At 54.9% G+C, this 17,109-nt stretch overlaps 5 protein-coding genes across 5 annotated transcripts; 3 read left to right on the forward strand and 2 right to left on the reverse strand.

Annotated features, from left to right (window-relative positions):
• Nucleotides 1-886: 886 nt before the first annotated feature.
• W97_03310 (uncharacterized protein) lies at nt 887-1,450 on the reverse strand (the record flags this gene model as incomplete). The annotated part of the gene is made up of 1 exon (XM_007781207.1): nt 887-1,450. The coding sequence occupies one exon, from the start codon at nt 1,448-1,450 to the stop codon at nt 887-889; it is 564 nt and encodes a 187-aa protein (XP_007779397.1).
• A 1,211-nt stretch (nt 1,451-2,661) lies between these two features.
• On the reverse strand, nt 2,662-4,154 carry W97_03311 (actin-like protein 2; the record flags this gene model as incomplete). The annotated part of the gene is made up of 6 exons (XM_007781208.1): nt 2,662-2,751; nt 2,812-2,889; nt 2,949-3,740; nt 3,824-3,967; nt 4,034-4,080; nt 4,136-4,154. 6 exons carry the CDS (start codon nt 4,152-4,154, stop codon nt 2,662-2,664), a joined length of 1,170 nt encoding a protein of 389 aa, XP_007779398.1.
• A 584-nt stretch (nt 4,155-4,738) lies between these two features.
• W97_03312 (60S ribosomal protein L5) lies at nt 4,739-5,808 on the forward strand (the record flags this gene model as incomplete). The annotated part of the gene is made up of 4 exons (XM_007781209.1): nt 4,739-4,768; nt 4,825-4,963; nt 5,014-5,281; nt 5,337-5,808. 4 exons carry the CDS (start codon nt 4,739-4,741, stop codon nt 5,806-5,808), a joined length of 909 nt encoding a protein of 302 aa, XP_007779399.1.
• A 1,941-nt stretch (nt 5,809-7,749) lies between these two features.
• W97_03313 (uncharacterized protein) lies at nt 7,750-9,170 on the forward strand (the record flags this gene model as incomplete). Its single annotated transcript, XM_007781210.1, has 3 exons — nt 7,750-8,626; nt 8,681-9,072; nt 9,129-9,170. The coding sequence occupies 3 exons, from the start codon at nt 7,750-7,752 to the stop codon at nt 9,168-9,170; spliced, it is 1,311 nt and encodes a 436-aa protein (XP_007779400.1).
• Nucleotides 9,171-14,852: 5,682 nt separating this feature from the next.
• On the forward strand, nt 14,853-17,088 carry W97_03314 (uncharacterized protein; the record flags this gene model as incomplete). The annotated part of the gene is made up of 4 exons (XM_007781211.1): nt 14,853-14,942; nt 15,067-15,807; nt 15,930-16,066; nt 16,122-17,088. 4 exons carry the CDS (start codon nt 14,853-14,855, stop codon nt 17,086-17,088), a joined length of 1,935 nt encoding a protein of 644 aa, XP_007779401.1.
• Between the last annotated feature and the right edge of the window lie 21 nt (nt 17,089-17,109).

Below are 17,109 nucleotides of genomic sequence, written 5' to 3' on the forward strand. Positions count from 1 at the left end.
TGGTATCTCCGTGGTATTACTCATTGCTGAAGACGAAACGAAACGAGAGGCATGCGCATGCTTATGAGGTCGGGACACTTGAGGGAAAGACAAGATTGCAAGCCGTGCCTGTTGGCTTGAAGCGGGCGTACGCAGGGCTCGGCAAGGGCTTGGGATCACCAGGTTAAGGCGTGTTAGGCAGGGGACAGGCGTTGTGTGACCGTTGTAGTGAACATCGGAGTCGGAGATAACGACGACAAGGCTGGCTGGGTGGGCTGCTGACACCACTTGTCTCGTCTGCAGTCATGGTGGGTCTTGGGCTGAGGACAGATGGCCAACATGGAGTAATTCACTGACAGCGTTGTCACATTTGAAGATCGGACTAGAAAGTCCAGGTCAAAAGCCGCTATATTTGTACGACTATCCAAAGCTCGACGCCGATCATGTTGGCGGAGCGCTAGCTAAGCCCAGCTGCGGATACATGAAGAAGGGACGAGAGAAGCGAATGAGGAACCCACGTCCAGCGCTTGGGTGGTGGTGTGAGCGAGAGGAAGAGAACGAATGATTCCCGTGTCGCCCGCCATGAACCCCGTGGTGTGACCGTTCGCAATTTGCCGTTGACGCCATGATGCTTCAGTCTAATGCCGCTAAAGTCGTGAGAGTGTGATTCGAGAGGTCCGCCAAAGCTGGACCGCGTGCAACACATGCAAAGCGAGGAACCTCCCAAATCTCTGAGTTGGGATCGGATTCCGTTGTGTCTGATAAACGCCGTTCGGAGGGGAATGAGTAATGCCAAACCTTCACGTGGTTGATAATAGTTTTAGTCCTGGGTGAAGCCATGGAAGTAGAAAACGTCTTGTTGTACTCATGTGGCCGAGTTGAATCGGGAGCTCCAAGCTCGAGGCGCCTAGCGCCTGCCGAAGGGTGAACTAGAAGCTGGAGGCTGTGGAGATAGTTGGTCTCGCCGCTTTGCTTCCTCGCGAATGATCGTATCTACAATCTCACCGGGTGACGCGCCCTTTGCACTGGCGGCCGCAAGAAGGTAATCGCCGCCTTGTCCCTCCAGCTCAAGTGGCGTGACCGGCCCCGGGCTACCGAGAGGCATCAGGCGTGGGCTGGCCGGCTTGTGGTTGGAGTACGATCTTCCCTTGGCGGTGGACATCAGGTCGCGCTGATAAAGATAGAGCTGCCTCTGGGCTTCCGAGTACTGCTTGTTCTGGATACGCGGAGAGAGTGGTGGCTGCGGACTGCCGATGCCTGAGCTTGGAGTATTGGCGGTGCTCGAGTTTTGAGACGGGAAGTTGGCTGGATGGAAGCGTGGCAGTCCTGGTAGCTTCAGAGAACCGCTCCCGCTATGCTGCCTGCTGGAGTGGCCACGGCGGCGTGCTTGCGTCGGTAGAGCCAGATGGTCGATTTTTGGTGACAGTGGAGAGCTTGGCTGGAAGATCGGAGAGGCTCGACCGGCAGACATCTTGTCTTGATGGATGTACTCCGCAGTGGGACAGTAGATATTTGTGCGTGATGTGACTTCCAGAGGATGCGATGATGCTGACGGGAGGTGTCGTTAATTGTGGCCGGTCAGATGTTGTGTTGAAGTTGGCAAGAAGTGTGAAAGTTTGAATCAAGCGCGTTGAACGTTCTTATCCTGTTTGGGCGGATTATTAAAGTTACCGGAGGATTCGCTCGCTGCGATAATAAAGCGGAGATAGCTGGCCTTGGAAGGGCTCGGTGACGATCAGCCCAGCGGAAGCGTGCCGCCGACAGACTTCAGAGGGTCCTGCAGGCTTGGGTTCCTGAGCCTCTGCCACGGGTCCGGCTTGGGACGGGGATTACTCAGAGCTGATCCGCAGCAATGGTGATGAAGCTTCCGCAACGTGGGCTCTTTGTTGTGGTGTGATCCGATGTTTCAAGAGGCGTCGATCCTTGGCACCGGTTGTTGGCCGTTTCTTTACTGAAGAGGGCTTGGGAAGCTGCTCAAGAGGAGCGCTGTCCGGATTAGCCAGCTTTAAAGGATTGTCACGAGAGAGCATATTTTCTGCGCCAGCGGAAGTTTTGCTGCGAGGCCAGCGTCATTTCCAGTCATGCACCATCGTGACCGCCATCGTGACCATGCAAGAGTCGGCCGGACTGTGTTTGCCAAGCGCTTTCTCTTAATCGCCTCTGATGACATCGGTTCTTCTCTCCGTTTCGCCGCTCTCCGCCGAGTGGCCCAGATTCCATAAGCTATGGGATTCAATAACACCATCCATGACTGCATAAGGTATTCGGGCAAGAAAGGAGCCGGATAATCTTGGACGACGTCATCGACCATTATCGTCCTCGACAGCCTCATTAGTCGGTCCTTCTTCCTTTTGTCACGTGAAGGGCTGATGAACTAAAATTCAAGCATGGGAGAAAGGTGCAAGAACAAACGACATCTAACCAGGGCTCGTCCTGCGAACGGAACAACGCCTCCGTAAATCGTGGGTAATCTACTGTAGAACGATTGTTACATCCTCTTCTCCAGTATTGCTGAATGTAGGTATATAACGCGCTTCACGCTTCACGATCTGGTAATAGCAGCACATTATGTACCCCTGGTCTTAATAAACTGCAGGTTTTAGATTCGGCGTCTATCGTCAAACGCCAATGTATCCCATGATATAACTGCAAGCCGTCCCTAACAAAGCACGCTGTTCACCGTTATGACCGTGCACCCAACTTTTCTAATGCGCGAGAGCCCTGTTCTTGCCATTCCTGCTTCGATATCCACATGTTGTCGCGTTCAGCCATCTGCGCAATAGTTAGCAGCGTAGAGTAAAATTAGTGTTGAGAAACATCCGGAGCACATACGATGTTCGCAAGGACTGCGCCCCCTAAGAAAACCATGTGCCTCCTCCGCGGTGGATCCTCGACGCGCACTTTGAATTTCTGAGGGAACATGTCAGCAACATGATACTTCGCTCGCAACCCTATACATGGCAACGTACGTTTAACCTCTCAGGGTTGCCTTGCAGAATCTTGGTCAACCATAGCTGCTTCAGCTCCTTCTCTAACCGACTGGGCAGACCCGGGTACATGCTGCTTCCTCCACTCAGCACAATCGCCTTGTACAGGTCGCTCCTGACATCTACGTCCGCAGCTTGGATTGTGTTGAACAGGAATTCCGCCATTCCAGGTTGCTCTACGTCGACCAGGTGAGGCTGAAACAGGCACTCCGGCGCCTCGAATCGCTCGCTGCCCACTCTGATGACCCGACCGTCCGGTAACGTGTATGACTCCACTAAGATGGTCGTGTCCTCGCTAAGTCGCTGGTCCAGTTCCAAGTCATATGAGACGTAACATAGCTTCTCTTTGATCTGCCGCACCGTCTCGAAGTCTGCCGTTCTGTTCAGGGCGTACCCCTTTCGTTGAAGCAGCGAGATGAGGTTCCTTGTGACATCCCTTCCCGCGACATCCAGCCTTCTTGTTAGATGGTTCAGCACCGTGCTCTCATATACGGGTACTATATGCGTGACACCGTCTCCTGAGTCAACGACTACTCCAGTGGATAGACCTTGCGCATAGAGAGCCAGCACTGCTTGTATAGCGACATAGACGCCGCCAAAGTTGTAGCGTTCAAACATGACCTCGCACATCTGTTCGCGATTTTTGAGGGGATTCATGGGAGGCTCGGTAAGGAGGATCTTGCGTCCGGTAGGGTCTATCTGCATCTTCTCGAAGAAGGTATAGTCCCAGAGGTGCTGCATGTCATCCCAGCGCTTTACTATGCCGTTCTCCATCTACGGTACGTGAGGGTGAGTCAGCCATTGCTGTTGGCGGATACACGCCGGACATCCTCCACCCGTAGCAGGTAGAAACGTACGGGATATGTGATTTGTAGTGCTGACCGCGCGGCCGCGGCTTCCTCTCCACACATAATGTCCTTGACCACAATGTCTCCATCTCGTTCTTCTGATCGTAGAATAGGCCGACCGACTATTGAGGGATACTGGTGGTCCGGGAAGTTCTAAGACAACACGATCAGCCGAAGCCCAGTCTATGTGCAGTTAACCAGATGAAGACAGCAACGGACCTGGCCTGCGTACCCAGCTTTAAGGAACCCTGTTCCTCCATCAAGGACTGGAATGCGGTCAGTCCACTGCACTGCAGGAAAGACCTTAAGCTTGATCCATACCAATGGGTACTTCCGCCATGATGAGCTCCCCGAACAATCAGGTCCTGCGAGGTTTGAAGTCGAGTGCGCTGCCGCGTGTGCGTACGCCTGGCGGGGTGCACGAGTACCGCCGCGATTCACCATGCAGCGGCGTCACTTTCTCCGATCCCCGGCGAAGCACAGGAATGCCTTATTGCCTTATGGCGCAAGGTGTAGAGCGGTATCAGTTTGAACTGCCTCTATGTGGTCAGGTGTGATAATCTTGAGTTCCTCCAAATTAGAACGCTAGTCAGTCAGATTTAATGCCAGCGTAACGGTGACTTTGAGGCGCGTTGTTGTGCCGGGCCGCCCACCATCGAAATTTGGTGAGAGAGCTTTTGGCGGCGCTCGCTTAATTTCGCGCCCCGCCCACAACCTCAATCCACACCCTCTGTCTATCTCGCCCTCAGCAACAACTTCAGGCATTCGTTTCTCACCGTAAGTCACTCGCAATGGTTTCGATAGCCTTTGCTGGCTTGTGCCTTGGAAACAAGCACGCCCTCCGCTTAAAGTCAATGCAAAATGCTACGGAAGTGGGCACTGTAGCGCAAATTGCTGACTGTGGATGGCTTTGAACAGGTCAAGATGCCTTTCAGCAAGCTCACCAAGAACACTGTAAGTCTCTTCCTCTTCCTACCCGTCCAAGTACCGCATGTTGACCAACTCCACAGGCCTACTACTCCCGCTATCAAGTCAAGTATAAGCGCAGAAGAGCAGGCAAGACCGACTACTATGCCCGCAAGCGGTTGATCACCCAGGCGAAGAACAAGTACAATGCGCCCAAGTACCGCCTCGTCGTCCGGTTCACCAGTATGTCCCAGTACACAGCCCTCGCTGCAGCAGATGCTGACCTTTGTTAGACCGCGACATCGTCATGCAGATCGTCACCTCCGAGATTGTCGGCGACAAGGTCTTCGTCTCTGCATACTCGCACGAGCTCAAGAAATACGGCATCACTCACGGCCTTACCAACTGGGCCGCCGCATACGCCACTGGCCTGCTCATCGCCAGGCGCGCGCTGAAGAAGCTCGATCTTGACGAGGACTTCGTTGGCGTCGAGGAGCCGGATGGTGAATACAAGCTTACCGAGGCTGCCGAGGGTGATGATGGCGAGCGCCGTCCGTTCAAGTAAGCAACACGACTTCTCCCCTTGCAAAGACTAGCTAACCGTATCACCTGTCAGGTGCTTCTTGGATGTCGGTCTGGCCCGTACCTCAACCGGTGCCCGTGTCTTTGGCGCCATGAAGGGCGCAAGCGATGGCGGCCTCTACATCCCTCACTCCGAGAACCGCTTCCCCGGCTACGACATGGAGACCAAGGAGCTTGACGCCGAGACTCTCCGTAAGTACATCTTCGGCGGCCACGTTGCTGAGTACATGGAGACCCTCGCCGACGACGACGAGGAGCGCTACAAGTCGCAGTTCCAGGGCTACATCAACGACGACATCGAGGCAGACGGCTTGGAGGAGCTGTACACCGAGGCTCACAAGCAGATCCGGGAGGACCCCTTCAAGAAGGATGAGGATGAGGGCGAGAAGAAGAGCAAGGACGAGTACAAGGAGGAGTCGCTCAAGTACAGGAAATCCAAGCTGAGCAAGGAGGAGAAGCAGGAGCGCGTCAAGTCCAGGATCGCTGAGCTCAAGGAGGCCATCTAAGCTTCACTAAGTTGCGGAGAATAGTAAAAAGTGGTCGGGCGTCAGGCTTCGCTTCGAATGAAATGTTTGCTTTGCATGTTCGTGGATTCAATGAGGTGCAACTACAGCACCCTGCCTGCAAGGTAGGAATGCCAGACAGACAGATGATACTTTAATGAGGCACATGTGCTATGTTCATGTGGATGCCCGTGAACTCGTTGCACATCACGTTAGATGAAGTGGTTGGTCGAGTCGGCACGTGACCGAACCGCAGTTTCGCTGAAGAATATCCCTTCTGCGGGACCTGGAGATGCGACAACGGCACGATCATGACCTGTCGTACGATCAGCAAACCCATTGTTGGGCTATCGTCACACCGCTTCCCTCTCGCGCCTGTTCTTCGCCTCTTCTAGCCGCTTTCTGCTCGGGGTACCTGCGTCTCCAGGCGTACAAGCCAGCGAGCAGGCGAGAAATCGACACACTGGAGGCCTCCTATGAATATTCCAATACGCTTCTCGTTCCACAAGATGCGTGGCATGCTTCACAGACTATCGTAAAGGCTACACAGCCGAGGCAGGTACGCGGACGCGGCCTTGCGGTTTGCTTTCGACAAGGCTGTTGGTGCGCACATGCGCTGTAACCTTCGTACCGACAGCTTGACAAGCTGCTTGACACCACCTACATGCTGTCACGATGTCAAGACGTCCTGCAACTCTGCGATTTGCGCAGCTCGTTGTGCGATCCAAGAATCCTTTGAGCGCCCTCGCTCTCGCTCTCACCACCCGCCTAAATAGCACGTGTTTCTGTAAAGTGGTTCAAATTTCAACTGCACCGCGTTCATCTCAGGGTCCTGCGCTTGTGCAGGCGCCAAAATAGCGTCAGGTACAAGCCGCACAAGCAGCCAGTCGGGAGCTTCTGCACCTCCCAGGCCTGGGTGTGGAGAGGCGCCGCAACGCCCCCGAGCCTCCCGGCGCTCTATGCGCGTCATTGTGATTTTGCCGGGAAATTGTCCCCTTGAACGCTGTTGCAGGGGCGTCGCGAAGACGTTGGAGGCAACTCTTCGTGGGCTCTGCTTCTCATTCACGGCCCACAACTTTAGATCGAGAAAGCTGCTAGGCCCTGCGAGTCATCAGGAGTGAAGCAAACTGCGGTACAACGAAGAGTCAAGAGTGCTGAGGACATCGAACCACCTCCCGATTTCGACTTGACTAGAGGTGTGCGCGACGCTCAAATTGCAAGGTGAAGATCGTGAGGCCGTTTGATATGTGAATGCCTTGGCGGCGACTGCTACCATGGCCTAGCTGCTTTGACCTCCCGGATGCGGCTGGTCAAGCGCGTGGGCTCGGTCAAAGCAGATAGCGTGCCCTTTGCAGCAATCTCCGCAGCGGGCGAGCATCGTGTGGGTGGCCTTTGTTGTGTGTGCTCTGGACGCTCAAGCACCGAAATTGCATTGCATTGCCGCTTGGCCGCTCGGCCACCCGGCGAGCCGTGCTCAGGAACGCAAGCGACGTTTTCCCCTTATGCTCCCCCAGATCACTGTCCCATCCTCCCTCCACGCCTCTTTGCGACCACATGGTGTAGACTTTCGCCAGAGACAGCATCACAGCTTCCGCTCTTTCTTTATTCCACCAACTCGGGAGCCTGTCTCCTATTCACTCTTTTGGAATATCCATACGCATCCAAGTCCTCCGCCCACGCACACACGACGTAAACACCACCGCTCACGCAGCATTGCTCACCCCATTATCAACTGAAATCCCAGCTCCGTACCGTCAGCCGCTTTCTCCGCGTTCAGCTACGCTGCGCCCACATGTAAGACTCCTTTTGCGATGTCAGTTGCAACAAAGAAACGTTGTGTAAAATCGCGTCCCGCAATGGAAAGCTCACGATTGTCCGCCAGCTCTTACGACAAAGCTCACTACGTGAACCTCCAATCTTCGATCACGCCTGTTCTACACCGCAATGAGGGTTACCACCGCATTGCTCCTCGCCACGGCTGGCCTGGCCGTCGCTCAACCGCATAACAAGCATCAACACCTTCACAACAAGCGAGTACCAAGTGCCGCCGCCGATGTTGTGGTTCCTGGTCCGACCGTCGTCGTGTACGAGTTGAATGGCAAGCTGATCTCCGCCGACGACGTCCGGGCTGGAATCCGCAATGGCTCGCTCGTCTGGGCCGGCGATGGCGAGCTGGAGTCTGCTGCTCCCTCTCCGGTAGCCTCGAGCACGAAGGAACCAGCCAAAGAGACTCCCGCACCTGTTCAAGCGCAAGCGTACCCCAAGTCCTCGACCGCTCGGCCTGCCCCGTCAGAGGCAGCGCCAGCTCCCTCAAGCGCCGACAGCCCCAAGCCGAAACCGTCAAGCGATTCCGGCCACGGCTCGGGCAAGAAATCATGGATGCTCGGCGAGGGGCTCGGCCGGGACTTCCCAGACGGCGAGATCGACTGCTCTCATTTCCCGTCAGAGTACGGTGCTATCCCAATCAAGTGGGTCGGACTCGGCGGCTGGACTGGTGTTCAGAGCCCTAATGTCCGCGCTGCTGGAGGTTTCGACGACATCATGAGCGTTACCACGGCTCAGTGCAAGAACGGCAACTGCTGCCTGGAAGGTGCTTTCTGCTCTTACTCATGCCCGCCTGGCTACCAGAAGTCCCAGTGGCCTTCTACCCAGGGTCTCACTGGCCAGTCTATTGGTGGCATTCTTTGCAAGGGCGGAAAACTTTACAAGACCAACTCTGCGCTGTCCAACAAGCTCTGCATGAAGGGTACCGACAAGGTCTCCGTCAAGGTCAAGAACACCATGAATGAGGTGGCTGCTGTTTGCCGTACCGATTATCCAGGTAAGTTCCTACCGTGTACCCTGAACTAGACACAATCTCTAACATGAACACCAGGTTACGAGGCTGAGACCGTTCCCGTGAGCGCTGGCCCAGGTGAAGAGTGGGATCTTACCTGCCCTGATGCGGCCAAATACTACGAGTGGAAGGGCGCCTCTACCTCCGCTCAGTACTACGTCAACCCCAAGGGTGTCTCCATCGAGGATGGCTGCCAGTGGGGCTCACCTGACAAGCCATGGGGCAACTACGCTCCTATGAACCTCGGTGTTGGCTACAAGGGCGGCAAGGCCTGGCTATCCATCTTCCAAAACGCGCCCACTACTATGGAGAAGCTTGACTTCACTGTTGAGATCGTCGGCGACGACATCAACGGCAAGTGCAGGTACTCCAATGGCCAGTATTGCAGCGGGAATGATTACAGCAACTGCAACTCGAAAGAAGGCTGCACTGTAAGTTACTCTTAGTACTATCAGCAGCTTGAAACGCATTACTAACGCGCGACCAGGTTGCCGTAAATTCCGGCACTGCCACTTTCGTCTTCTCATAATCCTGCGATTTAATGAGGGCAATCTCCTGGCTCGAGAGGGCTCACGGTACATCTTCTGACTTCCATTGCATGGGCCGCAATTTGATTTTACGAACGGGTTTTCGGTGTTGAGCACATGGTTTTTTCTGATCTCCAGGCGGGAAACGAAAGCTGGCCGAGTGTTGCTGTGGGAATTCGCTGCTACGTCACTCAACACCATCCAGCACGTCGGCACGCACTGCAGCTTTTATTGTCTTCCCTCGGGAGGCAGTCCCGAAGGCGTCTGGTATGTCACGACCATCATCCTACCACGAATATCCATCGCCTTCGCATCGCTCAGTCTCGGCGTCTCCTTTCTCGACCCCTTCTCTGCCTGGATCAGATCGGCTTCTTTTACATAGCAATGTACTCATCCACCTCCCCGCTGGTTGCGGACCACGCAGTGCGCGACCTTGGTTTCTTTTGTTTTCTCTCCTTTGTCGCTCCTTTCATGTGTCAACACTCTACTTACGCTCGTGTCTGTCTATACCTGGTTGTGTGTGCGTTGCGGAGAGGGGGCGGAGGGGAGGATTGCTGTGATTCTTGGGGCCGAGGAGGCTGGGTGGGCTGTTTGCTAGCCGCGTGAATGTGTAATGCATTACTCTATTTACTCTCTGACTGTACTTCTCGCTACGGCTCCTGCTTGCCTGCTGTGAATGAACTACTCGGCCCAGCCCATTTCATGTCTCGCGCTTCCGTACTCCTACGCCACGTCGCCCCTCTTTCCTGCTGGCCTTGCGAACAGCGGATCAGATAAGGCAGCTGTGTCTGAGAGGCCTTTCCAACACGACCTGAGTTCGGCGAGGGGTCTTTTTCCACGCCCTGTCGGTTATTCTTTTGATCCACGGCACCTCCCTGATGCCTTCTCTGTAGTCCTTCGTTCTCTTTTCTCGTCTCGCCCGATCGGCTATTCAACGATCTCTACTTCTACTCTTCCAGAGACCCGCTACGATGTCATCGCAGTAAACCTATCAAGGCGTAGTCATGTCTTCGGCTTGTGCTCCAAGGCCACTGCGCCCACATGTTTTGCCACATCCCGTGCACTTCCCACCGGAGGGCCGCATAGATCGAACCATCAAGAAAATCTGCGCCCGCACTCGGCCTTCATACAGTGCACTTACCCATGTTCACGTCCTATCAACCGCCGGAGCGCCCTTAATACACCCCCGGCACCAGCCTTCACCTAACCCTCCTCTCCACCTCCTTCCACTCATCTCCGTACTATCCCACCCGTCAGCACTGCCTCTCCTACGCAACCTCCCCAGCTCAATGTGAGCACTCACCTTCTCCCGCATATACCTCTCCAAGCTCGGCACAGCCCTGCTAGCAAAATCCCGCAGAAAGAACCCGCCGACAGCAACGCCCCACGGCACGCCGGCGGCAGCCATTGCCATATCCGGCGCGCCACAGCACGAAGCCGGTGTAGTTGATGTGGCGCGCGCGAGGGCGAAGAGGCCCGAGCTGTGGACTTTAACCCCCCGGTTGGAAGGGTGAGATTTGAAGGCGCGGCGCTGGAGCTCGGAGACGAGTTCGAGGCAGATGCTAGTGGCGTATAGGGGTCAGACCGAGTGAGAAAGGATAGTGTCGATGGCTTGAACAATGCTGTGGGGCAAACTCGTGCTTGGACAAGGTCTCGTCCCTAAGATTGTTGCCCCTATAGGAAGAGCAAGGTGTTCGCGGTCTCAGCGGCCGTGTTGAGACACCTCCAATCCAATCGCGGCGGAGAGGTAGATAGGGACGTCAGCGGAGCATATCGCCGCGATCCAGATGATTTGCTTGAGGGCGCCGCCGGAGCGCCATGAATAGGAGCACGAGACGGCTATGGGAGAGGCCGAGAAAGCTGCTTTCATTTGGAAAGGTGCCTCCCAGGCCTAGTGCATGTGGATATCTGAGCAGGCGGCATGGCAGGTCGACGTCCGCTAGTCGGAGGTCGTCCCGCGGCGCCGCAGCGGGTTGTCGCCAGTCACGCATTGGTGGATTGGGTAGGGTACAAAGTCGTTTTCTAAGCTGGAAAACTCATGTGCTCGACCTCGCCGTGACGCTGTTGTAAGTTCAGTAGGTTTTGACTAGCAGGGGCTTCGTATCCAGCTTGGATACAAAGCCCCTGCTAGTCGAAGGATTCAGTGGGCCGTCTTGACTAGCAGGGACTTCGTATCCAGGCATGATACGAAGCCCCTGCTAGTTGAAGGGTTTGATCTTGCATAGCGCTTGTCAGAGAAGGTCAATACATTGCCGGCGGCAATGTGGATTGAGCGGATGATGCACTGTGATTCAACACAACATTTCGCACCAGGATTTGATTCTGTCTGTTCAAAGTTTTAGATCTGATGTTTTCCCGCACATACGGCCATAAATCAAGAACACTGGGCAGGGGTCATCCAGGGAATGCGGCAACGCATTGAAAGCTACTCGCGGACGTCGAGATGAACATTCCAGACACAAGTTTACAAACCGAGGATTTTCAGGTGATCTACGCACGGGAGGTGCTTTTTATAGTATGGGACCGGCCTTATCATTCAATCGTCGGCGTGATCACAAGTCCAGCACAATCGTGAATTTGGTAATAGACAAGCTACCAGCCAAAATTGCGGCAACGAACTGTTCGAATACTGCTGCCCTTTCGCATCCCGTCTACTGTAGTTCCGAAACTCGAGCTTTACTCATCCATCGGATCACGTGCCTATTAGTGACAACTTGGAGCCGCTTCGTTCATCGTAGCAATACATTAACGTTCTATGGTCTGTACACGGGCTTTGAATTGGGGATGAACAAGAACCAGGTTGCTTGCTTGAGGGCGCCGCCGAGGAATGTCAAGAGGAGGATGAGACGGGCAGGGGAGAGGTTGAGATAGATGCTTCCACTTGATAAATCACCCGTGCTTCGAAGGTGATTTCAGGCCTGGAACTACAGAGACCTAAGTAGAGGTCTTGCAGGTAGACGTGTGCGCGTAGCAACACTGAGAGGCGGCATCTCCTTGCTCGCTGCGACCGCGAAATTTCTTGTCATGTTCGAGTTCAGTACGTGCCTCCCTCTTTGGTCATTTGGTATGGCGCTATGATGCGGTGTGCTCTTGCTACTGCATGCTTCCTGTCAGAGAAAGAGCAGCGCAGTGTCCGAACACAGGCACTTATCTTCCGTTCGCGCCCTCATTCCTCTTCTTTTCTTCAAAGAATCCAGCATGCCTGTCTCAGACTGGATCACGGCTGTGGCCACCGCCGTCATAGCCGTCGTGGCATGTTGCACACTCAACGGTCAGTTCATCCCCCGCCTTCCCTTCCGCCTTCCCTGGCGCAGAGCCACCTCCGCGGACCCCGAAGCCCCTCCCGGAGACGGTCCTGTGGATCCCGCGGACCTGAGGGAAAGGGTTGTCCAGCTAGAGGAGAGGCTCGAGAGGCTTGAGGCGCGAGGCACTGAGATCCTCAGCCTCCTTACAAATGTCATGGAGCTCCTAGATGATCCTGGTTAACGTTAGCTGCAGAAAGCCTTCCCGGGTCGGGCTACTACAAGACCCGGGGCCCTTCGGGGTCCCCCAGCAAGCTCGCACCTCAACGTGGTGCCGGGGTTTAGTAGCCCTCTCTGGGTGAAGCCAACGCGAGCATTCGACTACCATCTCCCACTCACATTCAACTACCGTCCTCCACTCTCGTTCGACTGCCGTCTTCCACTCACGTTCACTCGCCTTCTTACACTGAGTCGGCCGCACTTCAATTGTCACCATCAGTTTCGGTTCGGATCGGCCCTGTACGTTGCTGCTCGCAAGGCTGTCTTCATTTCGTCTCAATCTCACACAGAGTCCTAGGCAACGCGGTTCACATAGTTGGTAGCGGACAATTGCACCCAGTCGTGAAGAATCAGGATGGAACAAAGGGGAATGTAGTGGAGTTGATACAATGTAGTATTGTTGACCATGTACTCGATGCGTATTGGGAGGTCTTCTGCTGTAGCTCTGATCAACAATGCGGTTTCCTTTCACTCAGGACCAAGTGCCGCTGCCATAATACATGTCTCGGACGCTTCCATGCTCATAGCAGAACTTGGTGCCAGTAAACTGAGTGTTCGTTTTGAAATCCAACAAGTGACTGCTCCAGTATGGATCCATAGGAGAGCTTCCAGACCCAAGGTCCGTCCAGGCATAGAAAGTCGCCCGTCTTTCCCGAATCAAGATGAGGTAATCGGTTGGACACCGATCACATGACCGGAACTCTTGGTATGAGCCACTCTGGCCATCCGCAGCTTGAAATGCAAAACGTATCCCGGCCGTCAAAGGAGTTTTATGGCTGAAAAACCCAATGACCAGATGTGGACAGATTTTGATATTCGTACGGGAAAGAGTCTCGTACGAAAGCGGTGCAGCAGCCTCGTGGAAGTCGAAAGTTGTCATCAAGATAAATCGGCCATGGATGACTAAAGGCTCCGCGGTGAACTCCAGCCTCAACGAGTAAAAGTTTGGAAAAGAGGTTGTGAATCTCTGCAGTATACTTGCTCGGTACCTTTGATGGACATCTTGTCGACGGGTATACTTGATGGCCAGCTGTACATGGCGATGTGCTACCGCGTAGCGGGGACCTAAGCGGTATCGGCTCCAAATGGGCTCCGGCGCTGGACATGGCTTGTAATACTTGTTGACTTCCGTGACGGGGATGTCCTTAGAGTCCACAAGGTGTAATGCGCGGCAATGGGTGCACAGTCGATGATCTGGTAGGATATCCGCCAGCGCACCTAGAAATTCCAGGCGCTCAGCGGCGGAAGCTCTCCGGACGCTCAGATAGCACATGGAGCGCAGTCGTAGCCGTAGGTCTCTGCAGGTTTGTGAGAGTAATATCTTGGCGTGCAACGGAAGCTCGTCAAAAATGGCATGGACGATATCTAAGGGTAGGTTCAGGAAGGGTGAATCTTGCCGGATAGGATTTCTGGGTCGTATAAGGCGTGACCACAGTGCGAGGAGCCGGCGTATAGCCATGCCGCGATAGGTATATAATGGGAGGGAACTAGGAGCGTGTGTCGAAGTAATAAAGTGTACAATGAGAAAGTGAAAGTGATATGGTCGAGATTGGTGGCTAGGCCTTGGCACTTCTTCTGTTTCGGCTACGCAAGCGAGAACTCGACCAGTTACGACAGCAAACCAGACCAATCTCGTATTCTGCATCATATTCTGCGTCATATCCAGCATGATACTGATCAGATCTGGTAAGTTGAGAGGTAGAATGGCCTCCCTCTCCTCAGCGACTCCTTTGCGTAGGGGTAGGCAGCGGGATCGGTAAGGCACTCGAGTCCAAGCAAGTACTTTCCATGAGGAGACTCAAGAGACTTGACGCCAGTTCCGCTATTAATTCAGCCGAACTGTTCAAAGCCATTGGAGATGTCAGCCGCGAGTACATATCAGATTGAGTCAACGCGCAGGCAAACACCAAATAGTATGCGTCATGCCAGTCTTCGATCTGACTCCACGTGGCTATCGATAAGTTAAAGACCGCGCCTCCGGACCACTGCAGCTCTTCCCCGCCACCACCACCTCTCTGCAACGAGAGTCTCATTACCTTCCAGACGCGCATCAATGGTAGCTTCAGTGAACAATCTTACCAAGAGGCACCGATCACTGCGAATACGAAAGATAGCGCCGCGGTAGAGCACATTACCTATATATCTATACTACTCGCACCCAATATGGCACCAACAGTAAAGCCGGCTACAGCGAAGCCGGGGGCAACGAAGACGGCTGCTCACCCAACGCCAGAGAGGCGAAAAGGGGAATCTGTAAGTGACTGCTTGTCTTATATCCTACTGGACGCTGCACCCCGCCAAAAGCCGTGACTATACCACGTCGACCCTATGGTACACCCCATATATCAATCGAGCAGAACCTAACACCACCCATCAGGCCCTCAGCGACTTCGCCGACTACGTCCAAAAGCAGCAGGCCCTCCGCAAGCCCCCATCCGCCAAACCCTCCACCGCCCCCATAATCGAGGACCACCACGACGAGCTCGACATCATCGACCAGCTCAACCTCGGCGACGAGTCCAGCCACGTGCGCCTAAAACAGCTTTTCACAGACCCCGATGCCGCTGCCAGCGTTGCCCAGCTCACCGAGCACCTAAAGGCGCGTCTGGATGAGGGCCATGGCGAAGCGCTGTTCGACCTCGGCCTCGAAGACAATGGCGACAACATGGGCTTCTCGAAGGAGCAGTGGGATGCGGCGCTTGAGCGGGTGTATGCGGCTGCCAAGGCGGCGAATGCGGAGTGTCGGATATTACTGACGCGGAATGTGGGCGGGGACGTTGAGGTTGGGCCGGCTAATGTGAAAGAGGTGGGAGAATGCGGGAAGATAATGATCAGGAAGAATCCGGAGAGCGTGGATGATGTTATCGAGACGAGGATTGCGGTTGTAGGAAATGTTGATGCGGGGAAGAGCACGATGCTTGGTGTCCTGGTTAAGGGGGGCTTGGATGATGGACGTGGGAAAGCGCGGGTGAACCTCTTCAGACACAAGCATGAGATTGAGAGCGGTCGGACTAGCTCAGTGGGAATGGAGATTATGGGATTTGATACCCGCGGTGATGTGGTTACTGCTCAGGTTGCTGGCAGGAAGTTGTCATGGGAGGAGATTGGGCGACGGTCGGTAAGTTCGAAGCATGTTATAACATTCCTAAAGATGCTCATTGGAGCACTCACGGGGCTCTTCATGCTTGCCATCCAATCACTGTACTACCTCCATCTACGACAGATGCTAACAGCTTGCAGGCAAAAGTGATCAGCTTCACCGACTTGGCCGGCCACGAGAGATACCTCCGAACGACGGTTTTTGGCATGCTCAGCAGCGAGCCCAATTACTGCTTACTGATGGTCGCAGCCAACAACGGCCTCATCGGCATGTCAAAGTGAGTATCAAGAAGCCTTGAGCACCGATTGAATGCAGGCTGACAAATCGATCAGAGAGCATCTCGGCATCGCCCTCGCCCTCAACGTCCCCGTAATGGTCGTAATAACCAAAATCGACATCTGCCCCCCGCACATCCTCGAGCAAACCATCACGCAGCTGACCAAAATCCTCAAGTCCCCCGGCGCGCGCAAAATCCCCATCTTCATCAAGAACCGCGAGGAGTGCATCAACACGGCCACGCAGTTCGTCAGCAAGCGTATCTGCCCCGTCTTCCAGGTCTCGAATGTGACCGGCGAGTCCCTCGACCTCGTAAGGATTTTCTTAAATATCCTGCCGCATCATGGAAACTACAATGCGGACGCCCCGCTCGAGTTTCACGTCAACGACACCTTCTCTGTCCCCTTCGTGGGCACCGTCGTCTCTGGCATCGTCAAAGGCGGCGTCGTCCACGCCGGCGATAACATCCTCATTGGGCCGGACGGACTGGGCCAGTTCACAACGACGAAAGTGCGTTCAATCGAGCGGAAACGCATAGGTGTTCCCGCAGCCAGCGCGGGCCAGTCCGCATCGTTGGCGCTGCGGAATGTCAAGCGCAAAGACGTCCGCAAAGGAATGGTGGTGCTGCACAAGCCGCAAGATGACGCCAAAGCCCCGACGCAGCCGAAGGTGTACCGTGAGTTCGTCGCCGAGGTGCTCATCCTGTCTCATGCGACGACTATCAAGACGAAATACCAGGCTATGCTGCATGTGGGGCCGGTCAGCCAGACGTGTGCCATCATCGACATTGATAGAGCCTATATCCGTACGGGCGACAGGGCGACGGTGGCGTTCCGCTTCGTGCAGAGGCCGGAGTATCTCGCGCCGGGCGATCGGATCTTGTTCCGCGAGGGGAGGACGAAGGGGCTGGGGATCGTGAAGAGTGTGGGGTACGATCCAAAGCACCCGCTCAACCCTGAGGCGCTGAAGGAGAGGACGGAGAACGGAGCGAGTGGCGCGGCGCCGGTCTCGGTTACGGCTTGAGGTGGTCGGATGTAGCCGACG

The sequence above is a fragment of the Coniosporium apollinis genome (genome assembly GCF_000281105.1).
Source record: "Coniosporium apollinis CBS 100218 chromosome Unknown supercont1.13, whole genome shotgun sequence".
Classification (NCBI taxonomy): Eukaryota; Fungi; Ascomycota; class Dothideomycetes; genus Coniosporium; species Coniosporium apollinis.